Source organism: Sminthopsis crassicaudata, chromosome 1 (assembly GCF_048593235.1).
Source record: "Sminthopsis crassicaudata isolate SCR6 chromosome 1, ASM4859323v1, whole genome shotgun sequence".
NCBI lineage: Eukaryota > Metazoa > Chordata > Mammalia > Dasyuromorphia > Dasyuridae > Sminthopsis > Sminthopsis crassicaudata.
Window position 1 is genome coordinate 79544947 of NC_133617.1, and position 16779 is coordinate 79561725.

General features: G+C 39.1%; 1 protein-coding gene across 2 annotated transcripts; it reads right to left on the minus strand.

Annotated features, from left to right (window-relative positions):
• Positions 1–698: 698 nt before the first annotated feature.
• LOC141540329 (uncharacterized) lies at positions 699–10643 on the minus strand. 2 transcript variants are annotated; one of them, XM_074264235.1, is made up of 3 exons: positions 10504–10643; positions 4623–4686; positions 699–1952 (listed from the first exon to the last, which is right to left on the minus strand). In XM_074264235.1, exons 2-3 carry the CDS (start codon positions 4624–4626, stop codon positions 853–855), a joined length of 1104 nt encoding a protein of 367 aa, XP_074120336.1. In that variant the 5' UTR covers positions 4627–4686; positions 10504–10643; the 3' UTR covers positions 699–852. The 2 variants fall into 2 exon arrangements, with proteins under 2 accessions (XP_074120336.1, XP_074120342.1); XM_074264241.1 differs by lacking the exon at positions 10504–10643 and adding an exon at positions 10375–10488.
• Positions 10644–16779: the final 6136 nt, after the last annotated feature.

The window sequence follows — 16779 nt, forward strand, 5'->3', positions numbered from 1 at the left end:
TAGTGGATAGAGTGCTGTACTTGAGTGTCAGGAAGATGCCCAAACTATAATATTGCCTCAGAAATTACTAATTGTGAGTCTAGGCAAATCACAATTTCTTAGCTTCAGTTTCCTCATGTATAAAATAAGGATAACGGTACCTATCTCATAGAATTGTTGTGACCATTAAATGAGATGATGTATGTGAAGTATTTTGTAAACCTTAAAACGTTATTTTATTGATGTTTAAACTTTATTTTCCATCACTAACCTCTTCATTCTCTTTTAGTTTTGGATGTTTTGCCTTACCCCATATGAGGAAGCTCTAGCCCACTCACAAGACTCTAGTATATGGGTAACCTCTACACATAAATGCCTCTTTTTGTCTGTATCTCCAGTCTTGTTCTATAAATCCAGTTGTTTGTAGGCCATCTTTATGTAAATATCCCATCCAAAGATAGTACCTTAAAACATTAAAAATTAGGTTCATTACCACCCAAACTTCCTGACTCTCTCTGATGGGGTGGTATCATTTTCTCTAAATGAGACTTATAAGGAAAGAAGTAGAGCCACCCTGCCTAATCCATATCAATTTATGATGGAGAATAAATAATCCTGAAGTTAGAATGTTATCCTTCTATGTTTCCAAGGAATATAACTTTAGCTTTCAGGAAGAGAGATGACCAACTGGGGGAACTGTCACTCAAGGTAAATTATCATTTTAGCCAAGCAAAAACATTTATTAAACTATGTGGCACCAGGTTAGATCCTACAGAAAGTTAGATAAAAATGGGCCCCACCCTTGAACTTAAAACCTTTAATAGGATCTTGCCCCAAAGTAACTTTTGGGAATTCCCCACTACATTGAGAGGATCACTCTCTGCTATGAATTCTCTGGTGTTGAATAAGTTTTGAGCTGTGACAGAAAGTTTTTCCACATTCACAACATTCATATGGTTTCTCACCAGAATGAATTCTCTGATGTTGAAGAAGATTTGAGCCATGACTGAAAGCCTTTCCACATTCATTACATTCATAAGGTTTTTCTCCAGTATGAGTTCTTAAGTGGTCAATAAGAACTGCAAGTTGTGTAAAAGCTTTTCCACATTCATTACATTCATAGGGTCTCTCTCCACTATGAACCCTCTGATGTTGGAAAAGGCTCGAGCTCCAATTGAAGGTCTTGCCACATTCATGACATTCATAAGGTTTCTCCCCAGTGTGAATTCTCTGATGTGCAATAAAGACAGATCGGTGACTAAAGGCTTTTCCACACTCATTACACTGATAAGGCTTTTCTCCAGTGTGAATTCTTTGATGTCGAATAAGATCTGATCTTCCTCTGAAGGCTTTTGCACATTCATTACATCCAAAAGGCTTCTCTCCAGTGTGAATTCTTTGATGTTCAATGAGGGTTGATCTGTGACTAAAAGCTTTCCCGCATTCATTACATTCATAAGGTTTGTCTCCAGTATGAATCCTCCGATGCCTAATAATTTCAGATCTCTGGCTAAATGCTCTCCCACATTCATTACATTCAAAAGGTTTTTCTCCAGTATGAATTCTCAGATGCTGAATAAGGACTGAGCGCTGGCCAAAGCTTTGGCCACAAGTATCACATTTATGAGGTCTCACTCCCGTAGGAACTCTCTGCTCTATAACAAGGTTTGAGTTCAGACTGAAATTTCTCGCAAATTCAGAACATTCATGACCTCTCTCTTCTCTAGGGGTTTCTTCATGCATGACTGTCACATGTGCCTTTCTCTGCTGGGAAAGGGAGTTTTTCCATCTCTTCTCAGATGGGATACCCACCTGACTATCTAACCTCCTTTGAAGTTCATAGGTTTTTCCAAATTTGGGTTTCTGGAGAACATCTGTTTGGAGAATTTCTGATATTGTTCCACAAGATTCTATTTCTTCAGAAATTTCCTGCTTTGGGATCAGTAACTTGTTGTCAGTCCTGGTCTTATAATCTGAAATTATAAATGGAAAGTAAAAAAAAAAAAAAAAAAAAAAAAAAAAAGTCACCTGTTCTCTGATTGGAAGTAGGAGGGGAAGTATCATCTGGAGACAGATGATAATTATAGAATAACTGCAAAGAGCCCTAGATTTACAAATAATTGTACAGGCCATGTAGTGCAATCCTCTATCTGATACATGAATAATAGAGTGGAAGGGATATTCAGTTCACCTAGTAATGAGGTTCCACTGTCCTTGACAAGTGGTCTACCTTCACCTGAAGATCTCTACCTATCATTGCAGGCAACCCATTTCCTTTTGTACAGCTGTGTTAGGAAGCTTTTCCTTTATTGAGCTGAAATCTGTCTTAGCCATTACTCCTATTTATATTCTCCTAAGCCATGGAGAATAAATCTAATCTCTTCTATTTGACAAAACTTCAAATTCTTGGAAGACAGCTATTAAGTCCTCTCTACAAATTGATAGTGATGTCCAAAAGGTTCTCATGATTTTGATAACTTTAAAAAATTATTTTATAAACCGATAAAAAAAAAAAAAAAGACAATTAAGATGAGTAGAAGAATGATAAAGTGGAGTGATGAATGTCCTGGATATAAGGTATGTGAATCCAGACAAGATGACACAAGACTTTTGACTAGAAGAGACAAAAAAAGAACAATGAGTAAGAATATTAGAGGATAAGCACAAAACCTGGAGGTAAGTTCAAGACAGAGTAATTAGAAATATGAGAATTCAGATGAGCTAGTAATCATATTTTATGAGATGGTACTTTGTTTCCAATTATGAAGTTTTATTTAACTTTTCTCTTTCCTTTTTCCCCTCTGACATCTGAGCAATTACTACTAAAATTGTTCCCTTACAATGTCTCTTAGAGCTGTCTTCAGATATTTCAAAGTCTGTCATGTGAAGAAGCATAAGATTTATTCTATTTTGGCTGAGGGGACAGAACTGGAGCAGTTAATGGGATTTTAAAGACACAAATTTAGTTTGATACAAAGAAAAACTTCCTAACAATTCAAGCTCTCCCAAAGCAGAATAAGGTGCCTTGCTATGAAACAGTGAGTTCCCCTTAAGGGCAGGCCTTCATCAATTGGATGATTATTTGTTCAGAGTATTGTAGAAGAGAATTTTTTTTTTTTTTTTTTTTGGAGTATGGATTGAGCTAGATGTAGTATGAGATTCCTTCTAACTTTGAAATTTAGATATTCTTAAATTTGTTCCTTTCTTCCCCTCAAAATGCTCTTTCCTTGACTTCCATGACTCTGTGCTATCTTGGTTATATCATCTTTTCACTGCTTTTTGTGTGACTATCCTGATGGCTTTCTACTCCAGCTAAATGAAAAATTTAATGTTTCCTTCTAATGAGATTGTTTCCTTCATGTATCTTCCTTTTGTACTACATGCCAGCCCTTCTGAAATTCTCTCTGAATTCATCCATGACATTATTTTCCCACAGAAAAATATATAGTGGGTTATTTTTCCAAATTTTAGCCTTTTATCATTTAATGTCCAACTTCCTCTCCAATTTTTTTTCTATCATTTTTCAACATGGTTCATTAGGTATTGGTCTACCTGCCATCTGGGGGAAGTGGTGGTGGGGAAGGAGAGGAAAAATTGGAACAAAAGGTTTGGCAACTGTCAATGCTGAAAAATGCATATATATTGTAAATGCATATATCTTGTAAATAAAAAGCTATTTTTAAAAAATGGTTCATTAGACCCATTTTTACCTTACAAATATGTTTAGTGTAAAGAAGAAAAAGTTGCAAGTTTGGAGAGTGGATAACAGCATATCCAAAATGGAATAATGGGAAATGAGGCAGGAAAGGTAGGTTGGAAGTAAGGATGAGGAACAAGTCCCGGTTTTGCCATTTGTTAGTCATGTAGCTTTGGACAAGTCATTTCACCTCTTGGAACCTTACTTTGTCACTACCAAAGCTCTAATGAAATCAATCCCATTTTTATGTGAGGACTTTGAGGTTTAAGAAGCCCCTTCCATTCCCGTGAGTTAGGCTATGCTAATGTTAAATGCTATTTTCAGAGAGAAAAATGATAAAGGCCACCATCACAAAGCTAGAAAGTTTTGGAGCTGGGATTTAAAGCGAGCTCTTCTCGTTACAAACACTTTAATAACCATAAAAATTAAATTACTGTCATTATTAAGCTGTGTCCTTAGAATTTCACTGTTGCTTTCAAGAGTGACCTTTCTATTCATACATTCCCTGCCACCTCCTTTTATATTAGGATTACAGAACTAATGTATGAAGGGACATCCAAGACTATCTAAACAAACTCCTCCTTTTACCGAGGAGGAAATTGAGACCAAGAGAGGATAAGGGCCACCCATTAACAAGGTCAAAAAGGTGATAAGGAGCAGTAGTTTGAAACCATATTCTCTTATTTCGGAGCCAATTTTCTTTTTCTACTCTTTAGTGCTGGTTCTGCATGCCCCTAACATTGTTTTACTTTTCCTTGGTATTTAGCATATATTTTGAATCTGATTTATCATATATCTGCTTATTATTTTTCTTAATGTATATGTCTTTTCTTTCCAACTAGATGTTAAAACCCTCAGAAGACAAGTCCTGTATTCTAAATTTCTTTTGTATCCTTCTACAGCATATGCTAGGTCTTTAATACTGGTCAAATACAAATTACTTAACCCATACTTATTCAGGACCCTTTGTGTTGGGTCAGTCTGGATATCTCCAATGGAAGTCCAAAGAGCTGTTGAAAAACAGGAAAACACAAGTATAACTCACTTTATATTAAAGCTTTTGATTTCATAGATTTATATCATCTAGACCAGAGGTGCAAACTTGCTGCTATGGGACCATAAGCCAGAACTAGATTAAAATATAATTGGGAAATGTTTAAGAAAATAAATAAAGATCTATAAAACTACACAGATAATGCTAATTTGTGGTTTTCCAGGTCAATATCTGTCTGCAGGAATGTATTTATATCTAGTTTATCTATTCTTGGTTCTCAGAGAAACCATTGGATCAGAAAAAGGAGGTAACAGTCCAAAGTTTGATTGTTTAATTGCTGATAAGACCAGGATCCTACCACAAGCCTTTTGACTCCCAGTCCAGGGCTTTTGCAACCATGTATCAAAGAAGCACTGTTTTTTACAGTTATATATACATATGACATTTTAAGAGAAATAAGGAAATTAAATGTTGAACAGTGCTGTAAAAAGTATATTTAAGAATGTTTTGGTTATATGCCTAGACTCCTGGTTAATCTTTTTTTGCTCAGTCCTCTCATTTAATGAATGTGACTTTAGGCTTTTGAAGGCTAAGCCAATGGAGCTCAACTTCTAGAAAGTTTTAACCAAGCAGGAAATGCTGAAAATACTTGAGTATCGGCAGAGATAAGATTGTGTTTCTATCATTCTTTTATCTGAAATCCAGTGAGGCTAATATTGGCTTAGCTACCCAATGGAGAATTCTTTGGTCCCATAATTGCATGAAGACACTCTATTAAGGTGTAGGGAAAGGTTTCATTCTATTATCAATAGAGGGAGTACCATTTTAATGAAATCAGAAGTCAGATCCTCATTATTCTTGCAATAGGCCCTGAACTGGTATTTCTAACTTTACTCCCTCAAATCTGTCTCCTACACAATTGCCAAACTGGCATCCATTTGGCAGATCTATCCATATCACATCTCCCCCCAAAATGCCTTATAGTCTTTGGGATTAAAATCTAAAAACTAATCTGAAATTGAAATCTTTTCACAAACTGGATTCTACCTACTTTTCTATTTTTATTTCATATTACTACCCTTCATGGATAGTTAAATCATGCAATGGATAGAATGGTCAATGGGCCTTAGTCTGGAAGCCCCAAATTCAAATCAGATCTTAGACACTTACTAGCTGTCTGACCCTGTACGAGCCATTCCACCTTTGTTTTTTACTCAACTGTAAAATAGAGATCATAAAGCACCTACCTTTTGGAGTTGTTGTGAGGATCAAATGAGATAATATTTGTAAACTACTTAGTAGGCACTTAATAAATATTTGTTCCCTTATTCCCTTTCCCTTCATTCACTCTTTACTCCAGTCAAATTGGTTTGTATACAACATTCCATTTCCTGCTCCTCTGCCTTTGCATCATTGCCTGTGTCTTCCCTAAATCATCCATTTACTACCAATCTCTTTTTCTTGAAATAACTTTGTGTATACTTTCTATTTATTTGTGTAAATGTTGTATGCCCACCAGGAAAATTTAAACTTCTTGAGAGCCTTTCTGTCTTTGTATTCCCAGAGTCTTGCACAAAATATTTAGTAAACTTATGAACTGACCTCTGGAATTATGAAGTAATTAATCCAATTAGTATTTTGCCATCTAGTTAACCACTATATTACCCACCCTCCAGGATAGTTGGGGCTTTGTGCCTTAAGCCACAAATACAGCTTTATTTTGTAAATTTATGTCTTAATTTTCTTGTTTGGTACCATTCACTTGTGAATCCAACTGGCCTTGTTGATTTTTTTCTTAGGGAGTTCATGAATGACTTGTTCAATTTCTTTTTCTACAATGGGACTATTTAAGTAATTTATGTCCTCTTTTGTTAACTTGGGCAATTTATATTTTTGTAAATATTCATTCATTTCAGTTAGATTGTAAAACATGCTCCCATACAGTTGGACAAAATAGCTCCTAATTATTGCTTTAATTTCTTTTTCCTTGGTAATAAGTTCACTCTTCATTTTTGATGCTGGGTGATTTGGTTTTTTCTTTCCTTTTTCTGATCAAATTAACCAAAGGTTTATTTTATTGGTTTTTTCATAAACCAACTCTTAGTTTTATTAATTAGTTCAATAGTTTTATTACTTTCTATGAATCTCTCCTTTGAGTTTCAGAATTTCTAATTTGGTATCTAATTGGAGGTTTTTTAATTTGTTGTTTTTCTAGCTTTTTTAGTTGCATGCCTAATTCACCGATCTCCTCTTTCTCTATTTTATTAATGTAGCTATTTAGAAATATAAAATTTTTCCTAAAAACTGCTTTGGCTACATCCCATAAATTTTGGTATGTTGTCACATTATGGTCATTCTCTTGAATGAAATTATAGATTATTTCTGTGATTTTTTGTTTGACCCAATCATTCTTTAGAATTAAATTATTTAATTTCCAATTGGTTTTTAGTCTATCTTTCCTTGACCCTTTATTGAATATAATTTTTATTGCCTTGTGGTCTGAAAAGGAAATATTTACTATTACTGTTTTTCTGCATTCAATTATGAGATTTTTATGGCCTAAAAATGGTCAATTTTCGTGGGTGCCATGTACTGCCAAGAAAAAGATGTATTCCTTTCTGTCCCTATCCAATTTTCTCCAGAAGTCTATCATATATTAACCTTCCAATTTTTTTCCTTGTTTATTTTGTGGTTCTATTTGTTTGATTCTGAGAGAAGGTTGAAGTTCCCCACTAGAATAGTTTTGCTGTCTATTTCTTCTTGTTACTGGCTTAAAATGTCTAGGAATTTGCTTGCTAAACTACGTGGTGCATACATATATAGTATCTTTTCTACTTTATTTTTTACAGAATCTTTTATCAAGTTGTACTTTCTTTAATCTCTTTTAATAAGATCTATTTTTACTTTGGCTTTATCTGAGATCAGAATTGCTACCCCTGCTTTTTTTACTTCAACCGAAGCATAATAAATTCTGTTCCAGTCTTTTACCTTTACTCTGTATGTTTCTATGTGTCAAATGTGTTTCTTGTAAACAACATATAGTAGGATTCTTTTTTTTTAATCCACTCTGCTATTTGCTTCTATTTTATGAGAGAATTCATCCCACTCACATTCACAGTTATGATTACCAGTTCTATATTTACTTCTATCCTATTTTAACCCCTATATGTACTTTTGTTCTCTTTTTCTACCTTGTCTGTCCTCAGTTGTTGTTGTTTTTTTTTTTTGTTTTTTTTTTAAACCTACCCCACCCTAGTTTTCTTGTTTGGAAAAATCCAAGGATTTCTGTGAACTCAAACCAAATGTCACCTCCTAGGATACATTCTCTGATTTCTCCCTAGTAACAAGAGATAGCATGTTGTAGTCATCAAGAGTTAGGTTAAGAAATTAGGAAGACCTGGGTTTAAATTGATTCTTCTAAATACTAGGTCTGTGACTACAGGCAAGTCACAAAGCTTTGATTGCTAGGTAACTGTTTAAGATTATAAACTGCTAGTTATACTGGTGGAATGAATTTCCAAATTCCAGTGGCTTACACTGATAAAAAACAGATCCAGACCCCAAACTCCACAAATTTTACTTCATAGATATTTAACATCTCTTTTTTGCATAATTGCATAGTACAATTTATAAATGCTGGGTGTTTTATTTGCCTACTAGAAATGTGAACTCGATGGGAAGTGGGTTCCCTTTTTACCCAAATTTTTGATGTCTGCTAATGCTAAGTAGTGTGCTTAGGGACTTAGTCAATTTAATTTGACAAACATTTATTATCAGTAATGGCCCAAGATTATCAAAACCTAAAGATTTTATGAGCAAAGAAATGGATAAATGCTAAAAACAACCCTCGGGCCAGAAGTTATTGGGTTATTAAGATTTATAGACTAATCAATCAAGATAGACAATAGGAAGGATAACATTAATTAACCTGAATGTTTTATGGAATAGAGAGAGACTCCAGAAAGAGAGAAGCAGATGAGATTGAGGACTGTGGAAGACAGTGGCTTTGTGGCCACCACATTGTATCCAATTTTTATATATTTCAAAAAATAAGTGATTTCTTTGGTGTGGATGCACCAACCAAAATTGTAACATGGTTAGAATTAGAGTTGAAAGAGACCACTGAAATTACCTTGCCTGGTTTATATTCGAGTTGGAATCCCCTCTGCCTCTGACAGGCAGATCTCTGCCCAACACTTTAAGGGAAACTCTTTATCTTGTCAGGCCGTCCACTTTACTACTTATGGATAATTCTTATCTGTGAAGAAGTTTTTTGTCATAAGGAACTGAATTCTACTTCTTTATATCTTTTTTTTACCCACTATTTTTGGTTCTGCCTTCTAGGTCTAAGGAGAACAAATCTAATCTCTCCTTCCACATGATTGATATCCATCCAAATACTGAAAGTCAGCTAGGCCCCAAATCTCTTCAAAGTTAGACAAATGTATATTTAAAATTTATAACTTTGGCAAAGGGTGGAACAACAAAATCCCTGGAAAGTTCAAATGACTAGGAAACCTAAAGACAGTGGAAATGTTTAGGTGTAAATGCTACATGTTAACAACAATGACCTAAATGTGAGAAGCAGAAGAAAAAGCAATATCAAAGATAAGAGCACTTGGAAAACCATATAGACTTGGTCACATAACCACAATAAGAAGTAACAGGTGTAATGAGCTGTCGTCTCTAGAAGCTGCTGGATCGCTCTCTGGGAAGAGATCTGCTGTGTCTACTCACTTCCTTTCCTGCAGAGAGCCCCGTCAAGCCTGATGCAATTCTGAGTCTTCCTCTTCATCTCTGGGAGTCCTCTCTTTTATTCTCCCAGAGAATGGGCGTGGGATAATGCAAGGGCTTCTGGGAAGAACCACCTCAGCCAATGAGCCTGCTCCTTCCATCAAGTCAACCTGAGTTCTCACCTTGTAATTGTCCAACCTGAATTCTCACCTCGTCACTATCCAGACAACCCGAGTTCTCACTTAGTAATCCTAACAAACAGGAATAATCCAAATGATACAATGGCATCCTCAATACAAAAAGAATAAGAGGAAGCCTTTTTGTACACTGAGGAGGCAGTGTGGGGTAGCGGTATTCACATTGGACTTGGAGGCACCAATCTTGGACTCTGACATTCTCTGAGTCTTAGTTTCTTCAGTTTAAAATGGAGTTAATACTTCAATACTGCTATGAAAGTGCTTTGAAAAAACGGAGTAGAACATAATGGAAGGACCACCTACTGGAGTCAGCTGACTGAGGCATGCATTCTGACTCTGCCCGTGGCCAAGTCCTCCCTCTGGGCCCAGAGAGATCCCATGGCTGTCAGTGATGAAATGAAGGGGCCAGAGGAGATGATCTCTCTGAGCCCTTCTGCCTCTAAGTATATGATCTGATGCATCATAAAAGGCTACAGGCATGTGAGTTATTGTCTATGAAGGACTAGATGGACAATATCTAAGATGAACACAAGTGAAGGGACACTGATCTGCATTGGCAGGTTTACGCAAACATACTAATGAAATCACAGATCATCAAAAGTATCACTCTCATCTATAAATATTTTAAAATAAATTTATTTAAATCTAGGACAACTCTAATTCACAAGTATCCTTATTTCAGTTCCTATAATAAAAAATAATGGTCAGCAAAGATGGTAAACTGTCTAATGGAAAGCAGACATATTTACAGTGAAAAGAAAAATCCAATTTACCTCTACAGGTTTGTTTTTTTTTTTTTTAATCAAAATGTGCTCAAGGACTATGAAGGAATCTCTATTGAAGGCTCTGGATGAAGAAGAGGGACACAGAGCTCTGGGAGTGGGCTGGGGTAGGATGAGTACCGTATTGGGGATCCTGGAGGTGCAGTAGCATCTCATGATGTGGAGGCCCTGAATGGGATCCCGATGATGGAAAACTGATGTGGGCTGAAGCAGAGAGTGGCTCTTGCACTGCCCCCAGGGCTGCCATATCCTCTGGTGATGTGCACAAATAGGACCTGGGGAACAGTAAGTTATAGGTGGGTGAGGATAGATTCAGAAGGATATTGCAGAATCCCAAACTAAAAATGGTAAAAACTTCATTCCAAAGAGAGAGAGGTTGGAGAGGGAGGGAATAGGGAAGTGTAGAGTTGAACCAAGATTCCATTCATTTTCTAAAGGAAATCAGGAAAAACAAAGGAGTAGAGAGATTAAAAAAACAAAAACAAAAACAAAAGCTCTATATTATTTCTACCCAAACTCCAAGATTTTCTAAGACTAGCCTCTACTTTCTCTCAGGTATTATCAGTAGGTACCAATTACTTGTGTGGGAGAGGCATCAGTGTCCCACCCTGAATACTTTCTCTATGACCAGGAGCAAATCACTTCATCTTCTAAGCATCAATTTTCCCATAGGCAAAACGACAATTCCTACAGCCCCTCTGGTTTCGTGTGAGGCTCTGTAAAGTTTAAATGTTAGCTACTATTCTAGGAGGCAGACATCTCAATGGCAAAGGCCGGGCAGCGCTAAGCAACCTCAGCACAATCTGCTTCAGTCTGCCTTTCTAACCTTTTTTCACATTATCCTCTTTCATGCGGTCAGCAGAACAGAAAACTGACCTACCTGTTATTCCAGGCAGCACCACAAACTGACCTAAGCTGCCTCTCATACCTCCAGAAATTTTCTGGGGCAAACTTCATTTTCCTTTATAAAAAAAGGCTTTAGCTTGGGTGCCTTCTCTGAGTTCCTGAATTACATTTTCTATTTCCTCAGATTTCCCCACTAATATACCCTATTTCTTTCTTTCTTTCTTTTTTAAATAATAGAGTACTTATACATCACCTAGAATAGAAACTTCTCGAGGGCAGATTCGGTCAATTCTATCTTTCTATTCTTAGCATCTAGGAAAAATCTCGGCACATGGGAGAGATGTAATAAATTTTGATAAACTGAACTTGAACTTCAAAGGAATTTGCCTATGGCACCCCGGAAACCTTATCTCTCTAATATCACTAACAGTCCCCTTTTCCTTAGTGCTCAAGTGATTTGCCCCAAATCCAGGGCCCTTTCCAATAAGCTAAGTCTACTATTTTACCAGAGACAAGAAAGGTCTGGGTTTTTCCTGGTTCTATGGCCCATCGGCTTCCGCCGCATCTTTTACTATCGGCTCCTAGTTCGATGTCCAGCATTCACCACCGTCCCCTCCCTCCGTACTCCACTCCCTAGTACTCTCCATCCCCGACAGCGGCGTGCGAGTTGCTTTTTGCACGTGACCCTCCACGTCCCCACTCCCGACGTTTTCCCATTTCCAGAACGCCCTCCTCCATCTCGGGAGTCCCTCCTTCTGCAAGAAGCCTTTTCCCGGTGCTGATTATCTCCAATTTCGCCTGTCAATATCCTGTTTATACATGCTTGTTTGCAACTAGTCTTCCCTTAAACTGTAAGCTGCTTGAGCCTATGCTCTGTCTGCATCTCCAGCGTTTAGTGCCATGCCCGGTACACATGAGGCGCTTAATAAATGCTCGCTGCCCATCTGTACTAACGGCTCCTTTACTACGTTCCCACGCTTGCCCTCTCCCCCTTCCAGTCCAGTCCCGCCAGGCACAACAGCTCGCTGGCCGAGGTTCCACGGAACACCAGGAACCCGAGTGGGCGATTAGAGAAAACAAAGGAGGAGCTCGGAACCACGAAGAAGGGGAGTGGAGGGGCACGCCCCGCTCCCGCCACAGTCCGCCCCCGCAGGACTCACCCTGGTCCGAGGGGCGGGACACGAGCTGGGGGCCCTCGCGCCGCCCGGGGCGCAGGCGCAATCCCGCCCGCGAGCTCGGGCGCGCTTCGTGGAGAAGGGCTGTGGGGAGAGCAGGCTCCGAAGCGCTTAAAAACAGACTCAGCCTGCTCAGGGCCCGAGCCCGAGGCGCAGCCACGGTCCGACAGGAAGCATCCTCTCTCCAGCACCCACCCCTTCCGGGGGAGGCCCCCGACTGCTTCCTCATACGCTCTAGGAAGACGGGAGGACTGAGCATCTCGTTCGTCGGCCGGCTGCAGGGCGGAAGAGCGCAGGCGCCGAACTCCGAACAGCGGCTTGTGTTTCTCGCTCGCTGCCGGCATTCCCAGGGCAGCGCGCGGTGCTAGAGAGCGCCCTGGGCGCACGATTTCCCTTCCTACACGCCACGTTTCAGATAAAATAAACGATGCTTTCCGAGCAACAGTCGTGGAAACGGACCTTAACCCATGTGCACACGGATATTTGCCGCAGTTCTTTGGGCGGAGAAATCGAGGGAGAGCCGGTCTATGGGGGGCTGGCTGAATGAGCTGTGGTTTCTGGTTGCGTTGTACCGTACTGCCGTGGGAAAGGAGGGATCCGAGCAAGCTGGGGACTGAACTGACGCAGAGCGGGGCGGGAGAGCCGGGGAGCGCGGTGCCCAGAAACGTTGCAGTGATGATGGGGGGGGGGAGGGGCCACTCCAAAGGGCCTCGTGTCCAACCCCGAGAACCCACGAGCTCCACGGCAGATTGCGGCGTGCTTTTTTTTTTTTTTTTTTTTTTTTTTTTTTAACTGTTTCTTGCTTTTCTATGGTATAGGATTTTTTTTGTTAATAAGGAAATGTTTGACGTGACTTCATGTATATAATTGATATATTGCTCGCTTCTCAATGAGTGGGGAAAGGTTGGGGGGACAGAGAGCATTTAGAACTCAAAATTAAGAAAAAAGGAATGTTTAAAATAGATAAATAGGCAATTAAAAACATCTGACATTAGCTTTCGCCTCGGTGTCAGTCTCAGAACCCCCAGATCAGCGTGCTGGGGTCCGAGCCGCAGTTTGCTCCCACTGACCTTCCTAACTTACTTGACGTTATTTCCCTTCAAGCAGGCCGCGCTTCGCACAAACTGAAGGATGCCGAGGTAACGGCGGCAAATCCGATGCGGCGTCCGCCTCCTGACCGGGGGAGAGCAGACTGGACGCTTGGTGTCAGCCAGCTTTGAGACTCGGAACAAGTCACTTTCCTGCGCTGGGTTTCAGTTTTCTGCTCCAGAAAAGGCTTCGTTGGCACTGATGGACGTTGGGCCTTCCACTCTGGAGCCTGCCATTCCTATCCTAAGCCTTGAGCTTCCAGAATAGTCTTGGACGTGGAATCAGATCAAATTCCAACATGTCCAAACTGTTCAGGTGTGGACGGGATTTGATGATCTCTAATGAGCCTTAGAATGCTGAGAATTTGTGCAGTTTTATTTCTGCTTCTCCTGAAGGAGCCCCCTGAATTTAGTACCTGGGCAGGTCAAATAAAGGCGAGGTAGACTCGGGGTTGACTTCAGTGGAGAAATCGCCTTTGATTTTGTCTAAAAAGTGCCTGTCTCAAGCCTCATGGTGTCTTTTTCCTTCTTATAGCTAAGTAGCTCTTTTAGGGTGCTAAATTCCCCCATGGACTTAGCCTGCAGTCAATGGCATACTTCTACCTCATAGAGTGTTCCCTTTCTCCTGCTGAAGTTTAAGTTTCCCCAAGGAGCTTGTTTTTTTCCATTGTTATTTGTTAAAACCCCTTTCCTTGCTAATATTTGCTTTCCAAAATCAATTTCATATTTATCACTCCTGGTGTCTATTTTAGCTCTTCATTTTGTTTCATGGATAAATCTACATTTCGCCGAAGAGAAAGGCCATTGTGGATTCATCATATGACCAAACCCAACATTTGGTGGGTCTGCTCTGGTGCTGCACCTCAGACACCCAGGAGTTTCAACCATGGATCCCACAGACAAAATTGGGGGGTTTTAGAACATAGGTTCAATGTTGGGATAGTCTTAGGGAATCAGCCTCCACTTCAAAAGATGGCAGAATTTGTTAAAAATCAAAGTAAACTCTCCTCCCTGGAAAATATTCAAAGGGTAGATGACTTTGCCAAAGAGGCTTCATTGGGAGTGAACAAGTTGGGAGAAAAGACAGAATCATAGAGTCAGAGCTGGAAATGACCTTGGAAGTCATTCAGTCCAGTGCTCTCAGTGTATGAGGAGACAAGCAGAATGGTTAAATAACTAGCCCAGGGTCACACAACAAGTGTCTGAAGAAGGATTCCTTACTCCAAAGCCAGTGCTCTATCCACTGCATCAGCAGTCCTCCAAACTGTTATTGAGGGACCCCTGGGGATTCTGCCCCTCCTCTTAGGGGGTCTGCAAAGTTAAAATAATGTCATAATAATATTAAGAGGTTTTAATTTTGAATATCGTAAATATTGATAGATATTATCCAGAGAAAGAAAAGCTCTTTGGGGGAAGTCCTCAATAACTTTTAAAACTGTAAGGGGGTCCTGAGACTAAAATGCTTGAGAATGTTGGGGTACCACTATACCATGCTATTTCTGTTAAAGGCTGAGGACTTTGTGGCTTCTTGTTAGACAATAATTGTCAATTGTTCCAGGTGTTGTATTTTTAAAAATCTCTCCTGGTCCTATGAGCTCTGTTTGGCATTCCAAGCCCTTGAAAACCTAATTCCCTCCTACCTTTTTGGTCTTCTTACACCTTTGTCCTGATTAGTCCTTTTTTGATCCAGTGACTATGCCCTCCTGGCTGTTCTATGAACAAAACATTCCTCCTTTTGGCTTTAGACATTTATTCCTTGCACTGAATGTTCTCTCCTCATCTCTGATTTCTGGCTTCAATTATTTCCTTCAAGTCCTAGCTAAAAACCTCCCACAGGAAGTCTCTCCCAATGTGGGTTCTTCCTGTCAATTATTTCCATTTTGTCCTGCATATAGCTTGTACATAATTATGTAATCCTTGGCTTATTGGATTCTCTCCTCATTGACAGAGATTGATCACTCCCTTGCCTGTGCATGAGGAAGTGGAGTGGAGTTAGTGAGAACAGAAGAGGAGGGATGTCCTGAACTCTTTTGGCTTTCAGCTTAGAGAGAAGATGGACATTTTAACTTTGCATTAGGTCTCTGGAGGGAAAGACAGATTCTGGGAGGAGGCCAACATGATAGAGTGAGCAGTCTCCATCACGTCCTTATCTCCAGCTTGTTACACTAGAGATTTCAGGAATTTCCCTTTAAGTGAAATCTGGAAATCTCTCTCTTGGTTGAGCTGAGCTAGCTTGCTCCCAAAATTAATTTGCTCTTTTGCTCTCAAAAGGAGAGCTCATTCAGTTTATAGACATACGTGTGTATATATATATATTTTACATGTATGTTTATTTTCATGCATATATTTTCTCTGATATTTGCTTTTTGCTGTCAACTTAGATAAAGGGTTTTCTTTGTTATTTGCAATGTGGATTCATTGTGCTATGGTTTTTTGGTGGGATCCAGAAGCATCTTTGTTTGTTTGGATTCACTTGGTTCTATCTTATTGAATGCTAAGGCTTTTAAATAAGAATTTATTTCTTGTATTATAGCTCTGATTATTTGAATTTGTTGGCAGTTTTAAATTTTATGATGTAAACCTTAAAATAAGACTTAAAATCAATTGAATTTAATGTTCCATAGATTTGGAAGCTACCATTGCAATTTCTCTTTTTATTCTCTAATTCCATGTCTTTACCAGCCCAGCTGAATGAGGAGGAATAAAAGTTCAACTGTCACCTCATGACCACACTGATATATCACAATAAGGGCATATGGATCTATTACTGCTATCCCTCTTTATTCCTTTATTTGATGTGCCCACAAAACTGATTTTTGATAGAAAATAACCTCTGATTTGTCCCCAAACTTTGGACTCTTATTCACTTTTCTTAGGATAGTGCTCCCTTGTGGCTCTGATCACTGATGTGTGTTGGGGTGGTCACCCTTCCTTCCCATTGGTGAATTCAATCTGCTGTTTTGAATTTGGAATCAAGGATGCAGATGTGAATCTTGGCTTCACAACCTAATATATTGGTGATCTTAGGCATTTTACTTCTCTCTAGGCCTAGGTTTTTTCCACCTATAAAGTGAAGAGATTGATTCTGTAAAACTTTTTGAAATTATGCAAAAAAGTCTCTGAATTCTTTGTCTTATGACACAATGAGGACCTACACCTCTCAAATGTGAATGACATATTTAACCATGTATAACAAAATGTCCATAGTGGTACTTTTCAAGGTAGTAAGGACCTTGGAAACAAAGTGGGTGTACATTGATAGGGGAGTGACAGAATAAACCGTGGTA